Below are 16,646 nucleotides of genomic sequence, written 5' to 3' on the forward strand. Positions count from 1 at the left end.
TCAGTTCACCAGATGAAGATACACATGTCTATTTTCACCATGTGAAGTGTAATGCTGCCAAAGGGGACAGGAAATCTAGTAAACACTAGTAAACACTGTTATTACAACAAGCTACTGAAGGTCTGTGGTGGCAAACCCAAAATGTCACTTTGTAATTAACAACGACCTTTGGTTTGTTAACATTCACTCGGCTCGATTATAGATATATTCAGGTGCAGTTTTTATGTTTTATCTTGTTTTGGACACTTGTTTTGGATATTGTTGGCAATCAATCATCTCTGTAGTTAGCCTTTGCTTTGTTGTTCATTCTTCAGATGTGTGATAACCCTGACTGGCACTTCTAACAGATGTTATCTAAAACTCTTCTTATCAAACAAACGCAGCACACATATTACAAGTGATTTGCTTACTTGTTCCACCACCACTACTGAGCCACTGAAATATGCCTAAGCCATTATTTTTCGCTCTCAACCTGGTCTCAGAGCATTTTGCTTTCTGGCTTTCTGGCAAACGTTATCTAGGCTAGGGGTTAGGGTTAAGGTTAGGAGTTAGGTTAAAGGTTAGCTAAAAGGAATAAGGTTTGGGAAAGGTTAGCTAACATGCTAAGTATTTGCAAAGTAGCAAATAGTTGAAAAGTTGCATATGAGCTAAAGTTGTCTGTCATGAGATTCGAACTCGCAACCTTCTGATTGCTAGAAGTTAGCATTATACGCCCACCCACCCCAACCATCTGTCTTATGTAACCATACCAAAAGTAACATGTAAAAAAAAAGTAAAAGTAACTATTTTGAGAGTCAGTGATACATTTTTACTATGTTAAGTCTAGATTATGAGACCAGGCTGTCACTCTTATTGGTCTAGACCACATAATGAGACCTGCAGGCTGGATCAGGCCCTCGAGCCCATTCAAAATACCAAATCCAATAGTTAAAGGACAATTGCTTAGCAGATTTTGACTGCGAGGAAATATAATACATTTTAAGTGTGGCCCCCCAGACCCCGGTGAAGACCGAATGCAGCCCGCAGGAAAAATGGGTTAGACACCGCACACATTTAAATTAAGTTATTAATTATTAACATATTTGCATAGCTATCTGTTCAACTGTGAGTATTTAAATATTTCCTAACATGTGCCATCCGCAATAAAGCACTTATAAGCCAGCAGCTGGTGTGAATGGGTAATGAGTCAACCCTTTAGAGTAAGATACAGTAGCACCCAGATGTATTTGCAGTTGAGTCAACCACACTGACCTGAATGAATTTATGCAGTGAGGTATTTCCGTTTCCCTCTTACCAGCAAAGCCTCTTGGCACAAGAAAGCCTGCGCAAAGCTATTTGGGGATTTCAAATAAATCACTGACTAGTGACTGGTACGTATGGTAGCATACAAAATAACAGATTGGCACAAAAACTCATGAAGAATGTTATTTCACAACAGTAAAACAAACGTGATATTAGTCCCAAAGCAGTCTCGCGTTGCCATACCCAGCCTGGATCTCGACTAGGATAGTTCCAAAGGAACCTGGGAAAGTCTTAACAGAAGTCTTTACAGAAGTTATAACAGTTCACTCACCACCTCCATTCTTGTAGCAGAGGTAAGGGAATCTCCAGACATTGGCCAAGTCCACTGCGAAGCCTATAACGGATAGGAGAAAGTCTATTTTCTTTCCCCATGTTTCCCTCTCCTCCAGCTCCTCAGCGGTGCAGGGGGTGCCGTGCGTGCTGGGGGTGGGCATGATGGTCGAACTGGTATACTGGACCCCATTTTGGTCCTTCACCAGTATCAGTTCCACCTCCTTCTTCTCCACATTGCAGGATTTCAGCGGGGCCACTGATGACAGCTTGTGGTCTGGCAGGACCTGGATGTTCATTTTTCCTCCGGTGTCGGTGTGCAGCTCGCCGACGGCCTTGTGCTCTCACCTCACGGAGGAAGTATCCGTGGCGGAGGTGATGCTCGCGCTGCGATGGACCGTGATGACGATGGGAGTCCCGCTAGCGTGGAAAGGCTAACTCTGCATAAGTGACTATTTTCTCCACGAACTACAGTGGACTCCACCGCATTCATCGGCTAGAGAGGTAAAAACAAATACACTCAGAAGTTTGCAGAGCTGGAATAGTTATGATAAGTTTTATAGCTACACTGGCGCACAGAGAGGAATAGGAAAAATATGGGCAAAAATGATTTCCATGTTTCCAAAACCTCAGTCATATTTTACAAATACATTGTCTTATATTATATTAAATCATATAAACTACTAGTCATGCTATTGGAAACATTTTTCAAAATGTTCAAATAAACGTAAATAACAGGTGAACGTCGTAGAATAGGTTGAGGCTATTCCATTGCTCTTGCGTATTTCTCATAATCCCCGTGCGCATTTGTTGAATGCAGCTAAGCAACATTGGTTAATTAATCAAAGTGATACAAACTGGCAGCAATACACAATAAAATATAAGTTAAGCGTGCAATAGTATAGTCAGTGATGTATAGTATCGTTATTAAAGCACATTAAAACCCGTATAAGTAGAAGAGGAGCCACGGTTGGTCCGTACTTGTGAAGCTACGGACACCTCTCCATGACCCGTTGCTGCTGTAGTCCTGCTGCGTCTGAGGATAGACTGCCCATTCTGAAGGAACTTTAATACTCGCCTTCTCATGAGAGATAGACGATATACATTCAGAGCTTTTAAATCAGCTTGCTCGGTCTCTCTCCACGTGATTTTTTATAATTGTTTTTTCTGCTCCTCCCTTTCTCACTATGTTGGATCTTTCTTGGCACGCCGTCGCCACTGTTGTGAAGTGCGCGCCAACATGCGCCCGTGGTCTCACCTCGACAAACCCGCAGCACCAGACCTAAAGGAATATACACTACATGACCAAAAGTATGTGGACACCTGTTCATCAAACATCTCACTCCAAAATCATGGGCATTAATATGGAGTTGGTTCCCCCCTTTGCTGCTATGACAGCCTCCACTCTTCTGGGAAGGCTTTCCACTAAATGTTGGGACATTGCTGCAGAGACTTGATTCCATTCGGCCACAAGAGCATTAGCAAGGCCAGGCACTGATATTGGCCGATTAGGCCTAGCTTGCAGTCTGCGTTCCAATTCATCCCAAAGGTGTTCGATGAGATTGAGTTTAGGTCCTCTGTGCAGGCCAGTCAAGTTCTTCCACACCGATCTCGACAAACCATTTCTGTATGAACCTCACTTTGTGCACAGGGGCATTGTCATGCTGAAACAGGAAAGGGCCTTCCCCAAACTGTTGCCACAAAGTTGGAAGCACAGAGCCATCTAGAAATTCATTGTATGCTGTAGTGTTAAGACTTCCCTTTAATGCAACTAAGGGTTCTACTACAAACCATGAAAAACATCCCCAGAATATTATTCCTTCCCCACCAAACTTTACAGTTAGCACTATGCATTGGGGTAGGTAGTCCATTTCATGAAGCTCCTGACGAACAGTTCTTGTGCTAACGTTGCTTCCAGAGGCAGTTTGGAACTCGGTAGTGAGTGTCCCAACCAAGGACAAACACTTTTTATGTGCTACGCGCTTCAACACTCCGCAGTCCTGTTCTTTGAGCTTGTGTGGCCTACCACTTCACGGATGAGCCGTTGTTGCTCCTAGACATTTCGACTTCACAATAACAGCACTTACAGTTGACTAAGGCAGCCCTAGCAGGGCAGACATTTGACGAACTGACTTGTTGCAAAGGTGGCATCCTATGACGGTGCCACGTTGAAAGTCACTGAGCTCAACATTAAGGCCATTCTACTGCCAATGTTTGTCTATGGAAATTGCAAGACTGTGGGCTTGATTTTATACACCTGTCAGCAATGAGTGTGGCTAAAATAGCCGAATCCACTAATTTGAAGTGGTGTCAAACATACTTTTGTATATACAGTGCATTTGGAAATTATTCAGACCCATTGACTTATTCCACCTTTTATTAAATTATAGCCTTATTCTAAAATTTATTAAATTGTTTTCTTTCCTCGTCAAACTACACGCAATACCTCATAATGACAAAACATAAACAGGATTATTGTTTTTTTTGCAAATGTAAAAAAAGAAACGGAAATATAACATTTGCATATGTATTCTGTTACGGGGTGAATGAGGACCCAAAAGCGAATTAACTTAAACAGAGCTTCTTTAATTACCAAACATAGGTAGGCTCAGACGGACCGGCAGATTCCGACAGGACAAGACAAGGTTACAGCAAACATGACGACAGTCTGGTTCAGGCATGAAACACAACAAACAAGAATCCGACAAGGACAGGAACAAAAACAGAGAGAGATATAGGGACCTAATCAGAGGGAAAAAGGGAACAGGTGGGAAACGGGGTGAATGGGTAGTTAGGAGGAGACAAGGAACAGCTGGGGGGAAGCGGGGGAGAAAAGGTAACCTAAGACGACCAGCAGAGGGAGACAGGGTGAAAGGAAAGGACAGAGACAAGACACAACATGACAGTACATGACAGTACCCCCCCACTCACCGAGCGCCTCCTGGCGCACTCGAGGAGGAAACCTGGCGGCAACGGAGGAAATCCTCGATCAGCGCACGGTCCAGCACGTCCCGAGAGGGAACCCAACTCCTCTCCTCAGGACCGTACCCCTCCCAATCTACGAGGTACTGGTGACCACGGCCCCGAGGACGCATGTCCAAAATTCTACGGACCCTGTAGATGGGTGCGCCCTCGACAAGGATGGGGGGGGGGGGGGGAAGACGAGCGGGGGCGCGAAGGACGGGCTTGATGCAGGAGACATGGAAGACCGGGTGGACGCGACGAAGGTATCGCGGAAGAAGAAGTCGAACTGCGACAGGATTAATGACCCGAGAAATACGGAACGGACCAATGAACCGCGGGGTCAACTTGCGAGAAGCCGTCTTAAGGGGAAGGTTCTGAGTGGAGAGCCAAACTCTCTGACCGCGACAATATCTAGGACTCTTAGTTCTACGCTTATTAGCAGCCCTCACAGTCTGCGTCCTATAACGGCAAAGTGCAGACCTGACCCTCTTCCAGGTGCGCTCGCAACATTGGACAAAAGCCTGAGCGGAGGGGACGCTGGACTCGGCGAACTGAGATGAGAACAGCGGAGGCTGGTACCCGAGGCTACTCTGAAAAGGAGATAGCCCGGTCGCAGACGAAGGAAGCGAGTTGTGGGCGTATTCTGCCCAGGGGAGCTGTTCTGACCAAGACGCAGGGTTACGAAAAGAAAGACTGCGTAAGATGCGACCAATAGTCTGATTGGCCCGTTCTGCTTGACCGTTAGACTGGGGGTGAAAGCCGGAAGAGAGACTGACGGAAGCCCCAATCAAACGGCAAAACTCCCTCCAAAATTGAGACGTGAATTGCGGACCTCTGTCCGAAACGACGTCTGACGGAAGGCCATGAATTCTGAAAACATTCTCGATGATGATTTGTGCCGTCTCTTTAGCAGAAGGAAGCTTAGCAAGGGGAATGAAATGAGCCGCCTTAGAGAACCTATCGACAACCGTAAGAATAACAGTCTTCCCCGCTGACGAAGGCAGTCCGGTGACAAAATCTAAGGCGATGTGAGACCACGGTCGAGAGGGAATAGGAAGCGGCCTGAGACGGCCGGCAGGAGGAGAGTTACCGGACTTAGTCTGCGCGCAGACCGAACAAGCAGCCACGAAACGACGCGTGTCCTGCTCCCGGGTGGGCCACCAAAAACGCTGGCGAATGGAAGCAAGCGTACCCCGAACGCCAGGGTGGCCGGCTAACTTGGCAGAGTGAGCCCACTGAAGAACGGCCAGACGAGTAGGAACGGGAACGAAAAGAAGGTTCCTAGGACAAGCGCGCGGCGACGGAGTGTGAGTGAGCGCTTGTTTTACCTGCCTCTCAATTCCCCAGACAGTCAACCCGACAACACGCCCCTCAGGGAGAATCCCCTCGGGGTCAGTGGAGGCTACTGAAGAACTGAAGAGACGAGACAAAGCATCAGGCTTGGTGTTCTTAGAGCCCGGACGATAAGAAATCACGAACTCGAAACGAGCGAAAAACAGCGCCCAACGCGCCTGACGCGCATTAAGTCGTTTGGCAGAACGGATGTACTCAAGGTTCCTATGGTCAGTCCAAACGACAAAAGGAACGGTCGCCCCCTCCAACCACTGTCGCCATTCGCCTAGGGCTAACCGGATGGCGAGCAGTTCGCGGTTTCCCACATCATAGTTACGTTCCGACGGGGACAGGCGATGAGAAAAATACGCGCATGGGTGGACCTTGTCGTCAGAGAGGGAGCGCTGAGAAAGAATGGCTCCCACGCCCACCTCTGACGCGTCAACCTCGACAACGAACTGTCTAGAGACGTCAGGTGTAACAAGGATAGGAGCGGATGTAAAACGATTCTTGAGGAGATCAAAAGCTCCCTGGGCGGAAACGGACCACTTAAAGCACGTCTTGACAGAAGTAAGGGCTGTGAGAGGAGCTGCCACCTGACCGAAATTACGGATGAAACGACGATAGAAGTTCGCGAAGCCGAGAAAGCGCTGCAGCTCGACGCGTGACTTAGGGGCGGGCCAATCAATGACAGCTTGGACCTTAGCGGGATCCATCTTAATGCCTTCAGCGGAAATAACAGAACCGAGAAATGTGACGGAGGAGGCATGAAAAGTGCACTTCTCAGCCTTCACAAAAAGACAATTCTCTAAAAGGCGCTGGAGGACACGTCGAACGTGCTGAAGATGAATCTGGAGTGACGGTGAAAAAATCAGGATATCGTCAAGGTAAACGAAAACAAAGATGTTCAGCATGTCTCTCAGGACATCATTGACTAATGCCTGAAAGACAGCTGGAGCGTTAGCGAGGCCGAAAGGAAGAACCCGGTATTCAAAGTGCCCTAACGGAGTGTTAAACGCCGTCTTCCACTCGTCCCCCTCCCTGATGCGCACGAGATGGTAAGCGTTACGAAGGTCCAACTTAGTGAAAAACCTGGCTCCCTGCAGGATCTCGAAGGCTGAGGACATAAGAGGAAGCGGATAACGATTCTTAACTGTTATGTCATTCAGCCCTCGATAATCTATGCAGGGGCGCAGAGACCCGTCCTTCTTCTTGACAAAAAAAAAACCCCGCTCCGGCGGGAGAGGAGGAGGGGACTATGGTACCGGCGTCAAGAGCTACAGACAAATAATCCTCGAGAGCCTCACGTTCGGGAGCCGACAGAGAGTATAGTCTACCCCGGGGGGGAGTGGTTCCCGGAAGGAGATCAATACTACAATCATACGACCGGTGTGGAGGAAGAGAGGTGGCCCTGGACCGACTGAACACCGTGCGCAGATCGTGATATTCCTCCGGCACCCCTGTCAAATCACCAGGCTCCTCCTGTGAAGAAGAGACAGAGGAAACAGGAGGGATAGCAGACATTAAACATTTCACATGACAAGAGACGTTCCAGGAGAGGATAGAATTACTAGACCAATTAATGGAAGGATTATGACAAACTAGCCAGGGATGGCCCAAAACAACAGGTGTAAAAGGTGAACGAAAAATCTAAAAAGAAATGGTTTCGCTATGATTACCAGAAACAGTGAGGGTTAAAGGTAGCGTCTCACGCTGAATCCTGGGGAGAGGACTACCATCCAGGGCGAACAAGGCCGTGGGCTCCTTTAACTGTCTGAGAGGAATGTCATGTTCCCGAGCCCAGGTCTCGTCCATAAAACAGCCGTCCGCCCCAGAGTCTATTAAGGCACTGCAGGAAGCTGACGAACCGGTCCAGCGTAGATGGACCGACAAGGTAGTGCAGGATCTTGAAGGAGAGACAGGAGTAGTAGCGCTCACCAGTAGCCCTCCGCTTACTGACGAGCTCTGGCCTTTTACTGGACATGAAGTGACAAAATGACCAGCGGAACCGCAATAGAGACAGAGGCGGTTGGTGATTCTCCGTTCCCTCTCCTTAGTCGAGATGCGGATACCTCCCAGCTGCATGGGCTCAGCACCCGAGCCGGCAGAGGAAGATGGTAGTGATGCGGAGAGGGGGGCGACGGAGAGCGCGAGCTCCTTTCCACGAGCTCGGTGACGAAGATCAACCCGTCGCTCAATGCGAATAGCGAGTTCAATCAAGGAATCCACGCTGGAAGGAACCTCCCGGGAGAGAATCTCATCCTTTACCTCTGCGCGGAGACCCTCCAGAAGACGAGCGAGCAAGGCCGGCTCGTTCCAGCCACTGGAGACAGCAAGAGTGCGAAACTCAATAGAGTAGTCTGTTATGGATCGATTGCCTTGACATAGGGAAGACAGGGCCCTGGAAGCCTCCTCCCCAAAAACAGATCGATCAAAAACCCGTATCATCTCCTCCTTAAAGTCCTGATACTGGTTAGTACACTCAGCCCTTGCCTCCCAGATTGCCGTGCCCCACTCACGAGCCCGTCCAATAAGGAGAGATATGACGTAGGCGACACGAGCAGTGCTCCTGGAGTAAGTGTTGGGCTGGAGAGAAAACACAATATCACACTGGGTGAGGAACGAGCGGCATTCAGTGGGCTCCCCAGAGTAACACGGCGGGTTATTGATTCTGGGCTCCGGAGATTCGAAAGCCCTGGAAGTGGCCGGTGGATCGAGGCGGAGATGGTGAACCTGTTCTGTGAGGTTGGAGACTTGGGTGGCCAGGGTCTCAACGGCATGTCGAGCAGCAGACACTTCCTGCTCGTGTCTGCCTAGCATCGCTCCCTGGATCCCGACGGCTGAGTGGAGAGGATCCGAAGTCGCTGGGTCCATTCTTGGTCGGATTCTTCTGTTACGGGGTGAATGAGGACCCAAAAGCGAATTAACTTAAACAGAGCTTCTTTAATTACCAAACATAGGTAGGCTCAGACGGACCGGCAGATTCCGACAGGACAAGACAAGGTTACAGCAAACATGACGACAGTCTGGTTCAGGCATGAAACACAACAAACAAGAATCCGACAAGGACAGGAACAAAAACAGAGAGAGATATAGGGACCTAATCAGAGGGAAAAAGGGAACAGGTGGGAAACGGGGTGAATGGGTAGTTAGGAGGAGACAAGGAACAGCTGGGGGGAAGCGGGGGAGAAAAGGTAACCTAAGACGACCAGCAGAGGGAGACAGGGTGAAAGGAAAGGACAGAGACAAGACACAACATGACAGTACATGACATATTCAGACCCTTTACCCTTTTTTTTGAAGCACCTTTGGCAGCGATTACAGCCTTGAGTCTTCTTGGGTATGACGCTACAAGCTTGACACACCTGTATTTGGGGAGCTTCTCCCATTCTTCTCTGCAGATCCTCTCAAGCTCTGTCAGGTTGGATGGGGAGCGTCGCTGCACAGCTATTGTCAGGTCTCTCCCAAGATTTTTGATCGGGTTCAAGTCCGGGCTCTGGGTGGGCCACTCAAAGACATTCAGAGGCTTGTCCCGAAGCCACTCCTGCGGTGTCTAGGCTGTGTGCTTAGGGTCATTGTCCTGTTGGAAGGTGAACCATCGCCCCAGTCTGAGGTCCTGAGTGCTGTGGAGAAGGTTTTCATCAAGGATCTCTCAGTACTTTGTTCCGTTCATCTTTCCCTTGATCCTGACTAGTCTCTCAGTCTCTGCCGCTGAAAAACATCAACACATCATGATGCTCCCACCCCCACGCTTCACCATTGGGATGGTGCCAGGTTTCCTCCAAACGTAACGCTTGATATTCAGGCCAAAGTGTTCAATCTTGGTCTCATCAGACCAGAGAATCTTGTTTCTCATGGTCTGATAGTCATTTAGGTGTCTTTTGGCAAACTCCAAGCGGGCTGTCATGTGCCTTTTACTGAGGAGTGGCTTCCGTCTGGCCGCTCTACCATAAAGACCTGATTGGTGGAGTGCTGGAGAGATGGTTGTTCTTCTGGAAGGTTCTCCCATCTCCACAGAGAATCTCTGGAGCTCTGTCAGAGTGACCATCGGGTTCTTGGTCATATCCCTGACCAAGGCCCTTCTCCTCTGATTGCTCAGTTTGGCTGGGCGTCCAGCTCTAGGAAGAGACTTGGTGGTTCAAAACTTCTTACACTGATGGAGGCCACTATGTTCTTGGGGACCTTCAATTGTTTGCAGAATTGTTTTGGTACCCTTCCCCAGATCTGTGCCTCGACACAATCCTGTCTCGGAGCTCTACGGACAATACCTTCGACCTCATGGCTTGGTTTTTGCTCTAACATGCACTGTCAACTGTGTACCTTTCCAAATCATGTCCAAACAATTTAATTTACCACAGGTGGATTCCAATCAAGTTGCAGAAACATCTCAAGGATGATCAATGGAAACAGAATGCACCTGAGCTCAATTTCGAGTATCATAGCAAAGGGTCTGAATACTTATGTAATTAAAGTATTTCAGTAATTATTTTTATTGTTTTTTTGCAAAATTTTCAAAAAACCTGTTTTCATTGTTTCATTATGGTGTATTGTGTGTAAATTGATGAAGGGAAAACATAATTGTATACATTTTAGTATAAGGCTGTAACGTAACAAAATGTGGAAAAATGGAAAGGGGTATGAATACTTTCCGAATACACATGTGTACATACACATTGAATTTAATCCGTGGTAAATGCAGCATAGGATACAGAGAATGCAATAGGCCTTCTTCTCACGCTAGTAGATTTGGATTACTTATTATAGGCAATTTTCAATAGGATTTTTAGAAGTGTTGACAGACTTAATTTTATGCATTTTGTAGCATATTAAAGCCATTACATTTTTTGAAAGTATGAACAGTTAAAAATGACAGTTCTATTTTTGTTCTATTTATATATTTTCTAAAATTGTTTTTTCTTTTACCGAAAGCAAGAAAATAAAAACTTATTTCAGAAATGTTTTAATTTGGACTTTATTTATCTGTTTCTTCTCTCAACTAAATATATTGAATTACAGTTTTCTAAGAAGCGGTAAAAGCACTGTGTTCCATACGTAATTAAATAACACACCAGCTTTTGCCATGGGCAATGATTTCTATTAGATATGGTTGATCAGTTCATCCCATTAAAGTCAATGAATGTCTCCTTAAAGCTCTCCAGTGCTTTCCAGGCTTCTCTTATAAAACCTTAAAGGGGCTGTTTGGGGGCGTTTTGTTTGTAAAGATGAAATAATTGAAGTGATAGAGAAGGAAAGAGCGAGGTGAGGCCTATATGGATGGGTTATATGTTATTAGTGGTGTTTTCCTCTGTGGCATCTTGGATTTATTTCCTCCCATTTAACAGAGTTGTGAAGGTAGGCTACATTTGAATAGGTGAACCCAGGGCAAACAGATGGCAAACAATACCTACAAAATCTGTCTAAAGTTCATGTTTTAATTCATTTGAAGGCCTATTCATGTTAAAGAATAAATGGCAATAGAAAAACATGCACTAACCAAGGACTGAATCTTAACATACATAATGTGAATTTCCATACACATCTTCCATTGATATCAATGTATTAATAAGATAGCCGGGAATACAAACTTGTGAAACATATCAGTTTGGTTTCCAGGCTAGTATTATGCAACAGTTGAAGTGACGTCTCAGGATAGATTTTCGGCCTTTGGTGACATATTACATCCTTACACTTCGATGGATAGGCTGTCCAGCGTTGTGCCTGGCTGTCATCCTAGACGATGACCTGTGACTGGAGATGGATTGCCATGATGGCCTAGATCAGCTCTACGGTGCTCTGGTTGTCTCGACAGGGACATATTTGTCCTCCAAAACCACAGCAGTTCTGATAACATCTGACACCAACCCACATGACATTGAGCACCATCATTCTGTCATAAGGAAGCGTCCCTTCCTTTTAGATGCAGATCCTAGTGACCTAGGTCTACCAACACCCAGGCCGGCATTTACTGCTGCCTTACCCTTATTTCTGAATCATTCTAACTGCTCACGGCAAAGCAATCTCTTCCCTCCCTTCTGGCCTCTATCAACCATCCCTTCCAGGCCCCTGCAGCCAGTCTGTCTTCCTCCATGCCTGTCTGCCTGTCTCCATGCCTGTTTTTCTGCATTTATGTCTGTCTGCCTATCTACCTACCTACCTACCTACCTACCTACCTACCTACCTACCTACCAACCTACCTATGTGTGTCTGTCTGTCTGTATGTCTGCCTTTCTGTCTCTGTGTACCAGCATCCGTCCATCCATCTGCCTACCCGCCTGCCTCCTTCCCTTCCTCTCCCTCTCTTCCTTCCCTCTGTCTTCTCTCTGCCCCGGGGCCTCTTCTCTCCATGGGCCAGCTAGATCCTGATCTCAGATCAGATGAGGTTGATATGAAGTGAAATGTCTCTCACAACAGTCCAGAAAGGCTGCAGCCTCCTCTAGGACCACAGCCAGTCAGGGACCCCTATGCTCTCTGTCCACACCGCTCTCCATCTTCCAGGCCTGCCCTGCAATCAGAGTACCACCCCATCTCTTAACCCTGGAAAGAGCAGAGGCAGGTCCACCTCTGCCTGGCCATTCAGGCTCAGTCCAAGTGACTCAGGCAAGAGAGTGGAGAAATGTTGTTTGAGCTAGGATGAGTAGGTCACTTTACTCTAGACTTTTTTCAGTATGTTTTTGAGATTAAATAAAATGAGCGGTTTCTTAAGTACCATGTTCTTATGTCTCATATTGTACTGAATGCATTTCCAAAGTTATATGGCATTCAAGTTGATTTCCATGCACTTGTAATATGAACTTAGGCTACAGCACTTTATGTTTCCGCGTATCGGCCGGGCTAGAGTGGGCATCGAGCCAAGTGCCATGAAGCCGGCTCTACGCATCTGGAGTCCAGTGCGTCTACTTGGGCCGGCTTACATGGTACCAGCCTTGTGCATGGTGTCCAAGGTTCGCCTGCATAGCCCAGTGCGGGCTATTCCACCTCGCCGCACTGGCAGGGCGACCGGGAGCATGCAACCAGGTAGGGTTGGGCAGGCTCGGTGCTCAAGAGCTCCAGTGCGCCTGCACGGTCCGGTCTATCCGTCACCACCTCCACGCACCAGCCCTCCGGTGGCAGCCCCCCGCACCAGGCTGTCTCTCCGGCTCATCCTTACAGGTGCTCCCGCCTGTCCGGCGCTGCCGGAGCCTTCCTCCTCTCCAGCGCTGTCGGAGTCTCCCGCCTCTCCAGCGCTGCCAGAGCCTCCCTCCTCTCCGGCGCTGCCGGAGTCTCCCGCCTGTCCGGCGCTGCCGGAGTCTCCCGCCTGTCCAGCACTGCCGGAGTCTGAAGAGCCCCTCTGCCCAGAGCTGCCAGAGCCCCTCTGCCCAGAGCTGCCAGAGCCCCTCAGTACCGAGCAGCGGTCCCTCTGTCCCGAGCAGCGGCCCCTCTGTCCCGAGCAGCGGCCCCTCTGTCCCGAGCAGCGGCCCCTCTGTCCCGAGCAGCTGCACCTCTGTCCCGAGCAGCTGCACCTCTGTCCCGAGCAGCACAGTATCACAAGTTTACATACACTAAGTTGACTGTGCCTTTAAACAGCTTGGAAAATTTCAGAAAATTATGTTATGGCTATTCTTCTGATAGGCTAATTGACATAATTTGAGTCAATTGGAGGCCTACCTTAAAACTCAGTGCCTCTTTGCTTGACATCATGGGAAAATCAAAAGAAATCAGCCAAGAACTCAGAAAAATATTGTAGACCTCCACGCAACTGCACATGTGGACAAAGATCGTACTTTTTGGAGAAATGTCCTCTGGTCTGATGAAACAAAAATAGAACTGTTTGGCCATAATGACCATGGTTATGTTTGGAGGGAAAAGGGGCAGGCTTGCAAGCCGAAGAACACCATCCTGACCGTGAAGCACATGGGTGGCAGCATCATGTTGTGGGTTGCTTTACTGCAGGAGGGACTGGTACACTTCACAAAATAGATGGCATCATGAGGGAGGAAAATTATGTGGATATATTGAAGCAACATCTCAAGACATCAGTCAGGAAGTTAAAGCTTGGTCGCAAATGGGTCTTCCAAATGGACAATGACCCCAAGCATACTTTCAATGTTGTGGCAAAATGGCTTAAGGACAACAAAGTCAAGGTATTGGAATGGCCATCACAATGCCCTGTCCTCAATCCTATAGAAAATGTGTGGGCAGAACTGAAAAAGCGTGTGCGAGCAAGGTTAAACAATGTAAAGGCAATACCACCAAATACTAATTGAGTGTATGTAAACTTCTGACCCACTGGGAATGTGATGAAAGAAATAAAAGCTGAAATAAATCATTCTCTACTATTATTCTGACATCTCACATTCTTAAAATAAAGTAATGTTCCTAACTGACCTAAGACAGGGCATTTTGACTATGATTAAATGTCAGGAATTGTGAAAAACTGAGATGAAATGTATATCGCTAAGGTGTATGTAAACTTCCGACTTCAACTGTATATTCCATATTCCATACAGGTTATATAAAAGAGCAGAAGCTCTGAACTCTCCGTTCAGAACCCAGTCCTGCCTACCTACAGGTTATATAAAAGAGCAGAAGCTCTGAACTCTCCGTTCAGAACCCAGTCCTGCCTACCTACAGGTTATAGAAAATGTGCTCTTTTAGTATCCAGTAGGTTTCCTCAAGGAGAAAGATCCCCCCCCCCCCCCCACACTTGTCCCCAAAAGCACTACAGTAAATACTACAGTATGCTACAGTCCACAAAAGCACTACAGTAATTACTATAGTATATACCGCAAAAACACCACAGCGAATTCTACAGTAAAGTCTGCAAAAAACACTATAGTGATTTTTATAGTATTCCTAACATAGTATATAGTACACTATAGTATTTTTTCATGTGGGAGTGGGTGGTTGGGTTGGGTAGAATTAGAATTATAATTTCTAAAATGTTCTCATGCATAGATTTGATCATTGTGTGACATTTTCGCCAATATTGTAATTTATTAACAGAACATGACGTGGAAAAGTGCATTTTCTTTTGATTTTGAATTAGATTTACAAATAAAATGTGTTACAATGTATTCTTTTACATTACCAGTCAAAAGTTTTAGAACACCTACTCATTCAAGGGTTTTTCTTTATTTTACTATTTTCTACATTGTAGAATAATAGTGAAGATATCACAACTATGAAATAACACATATGGAATAATGTAGTAACCAAAAAAGTGTTAAACAAATCAAAATATATTTTATATTTTAGATTCTTCGAAGTAGCCATTCTTTGCCTTGATGACAGCTTTGCACACTCTTGGCATTCTCTCAACCAGCCTCATGAGGTAGTCACCTGGAAAGCATTTCAATTAACAGGTGTACCTTCTTAAAAGTTAATTTGTGGAATTTATTTCCTTCTTAATGCCAATCTTAATGCCAACCTTCTTTGAGCCAATCAGTTGTGTTGTGACAAGGTAGGGGTGTATACAGTACGTGGGCGGCAGGTAGCCTAGTGGTTAGAGTGTTGGAATGGAGTGTTTTTAAGACCAAGTCCATATTATGGCAAGAAATGACAGTCCATCATTACTTTAAGACCTGAAGGTCAGTCAATACGGAACATTTCAAGAACTTTGAATGTTTCTTCAAGTACAGTCACAAAAACTATCAAGCGCAATGATGAAACTGGCTCTCATGAGGACCGCCACAGGAATAGAAGACCCTGAATTACCTCTGCTGCAGAGGATAAGTTCATTAGAGTTACCAGCCTCAGAAATTGCAGCCCAAATAAATGCTTCACAGAGTTCAAGTAGCTCAACATCTACTGTTCAGAGGAGACTGTGTGAATCAGGCCTTCATGGTCGAATTGCTGCAAAGAAACCACTACTAAAAGATACCAATTAGAATGAGAGACTTGCTTGGGCCAAGAAAAACAAGCAATGGACGTTAGACCGGTGGAAATCTGTCCTTTGGTCTGGCGTCCAAATTGGAGATTTTTAGTTCCTACCGCCGTGTCTTTGTGAGATGCGGTGTGGGTGAACGGATGATCTCCGCATGTGTATTTCCCACCGTAAAGCATAGAGGAGGTGTTATGGTGTGGGGGTGCTTTGCTGATGACACTGTCTGTGATTTATTTAGAATTCAAAGCACACTTAACCAGCATGGGTACCACAGCATTCTGCAGCGATTTGCCATCCCATCTGGTTTGCACTTAGTGGGACTATAATTTGTTTTTCAACAGGACAATGACCCAAGACAGCTCCAGGCTGTGTAAGAGCTATTTGACCAAGGAGAGTGATGGACTACTACATCAGATGACCTGGCCTATACAATCCCCTGACCTCAACCAAATTGAGATGGTTTGGGATGAGTCAGACCACAGAGTGAAGGAAAAGGAGCCAACAAGTGCTCAGCATATGTGGGAACTCCTTCAAGACTGTTGGAAAAGCATTCCAGGTGAAGCTGCTTGAGAGAATGCCAAGAGTGTACAAAGCTGTCATCAAGGCAAACGGTGGCTATTTGAAGAATCTCAAATCTAAAATATATTTTGATTTGTTTAATGCTTTTATTTTTTTACTACATTATTACATATGTGTTATTTCATAGTTTTGATGTCTTCACTATTATTCTGCAATGTAGAAAATAGTAAAAAAGAATGAAAAGCCCTTGAATGAGTAGGTGTTCTACAACTTTTGACCTGTAGTCTATGTGTGATTTATTTTATATAGATGCGTATGCACATGTTCTAAATTGTATGTCCTCACTTTGAAGAACTGACTGCATGCTGAGCATTTTGGGTATTTAGGTCCTGATCTA

The 16,646-nt window shown here is 46.3% G+C and overlaps 1 protein-coding gene across 1 annotated transcript in view; it reads right to left on the bottom strand.

Annotated features, from left to right (window-relative positions):
- Nucleotides 1-2,815, bottom strand: part of LOC110506750 (sodium-dependent noradrenaline transporter) — a 96,565-nt gene extending 93,750 nt beyond the window's left edge. The window contains exons 1-2 of the mRNA XM_021586593.2: nt 2,554-2,815; nt 1,574-2,068 (exon numbers count right to left, since the gene is read on the bottom strand). Of these exons, the coding sequence (XP_021442268.1) occupies nt 1,574-1,871 (298 nt within the window). The 5' untranslated portion in view covers nt 1,872-2,068; nt 2,554-2,815. The remainder of the gene's footprint in view (nt 1-1,573; nt 2,069-2,553) is intronic.
- Between the last annotated feature and the right edge of the window lie 13,831 nt (nt 2,816-16,646).

The sequence above is a fragment of the Oncorhynchus mykiss genome, chromosome 26 (assembly GCF_013265735.2).
Source record: "Oncorhynchus mykiss isolate Arlee chromosome 26, USDA_OmykA_1.1, whole genome shotgun sequence".
NCBI classification, from domain to species: domain Eukaryota; kingdom Metazoa; phylum Chordata; class Actinopteri; order Salmoniformes; family Salmonidae; genus Oncorhynchus; species Oncorhynchus mykiss.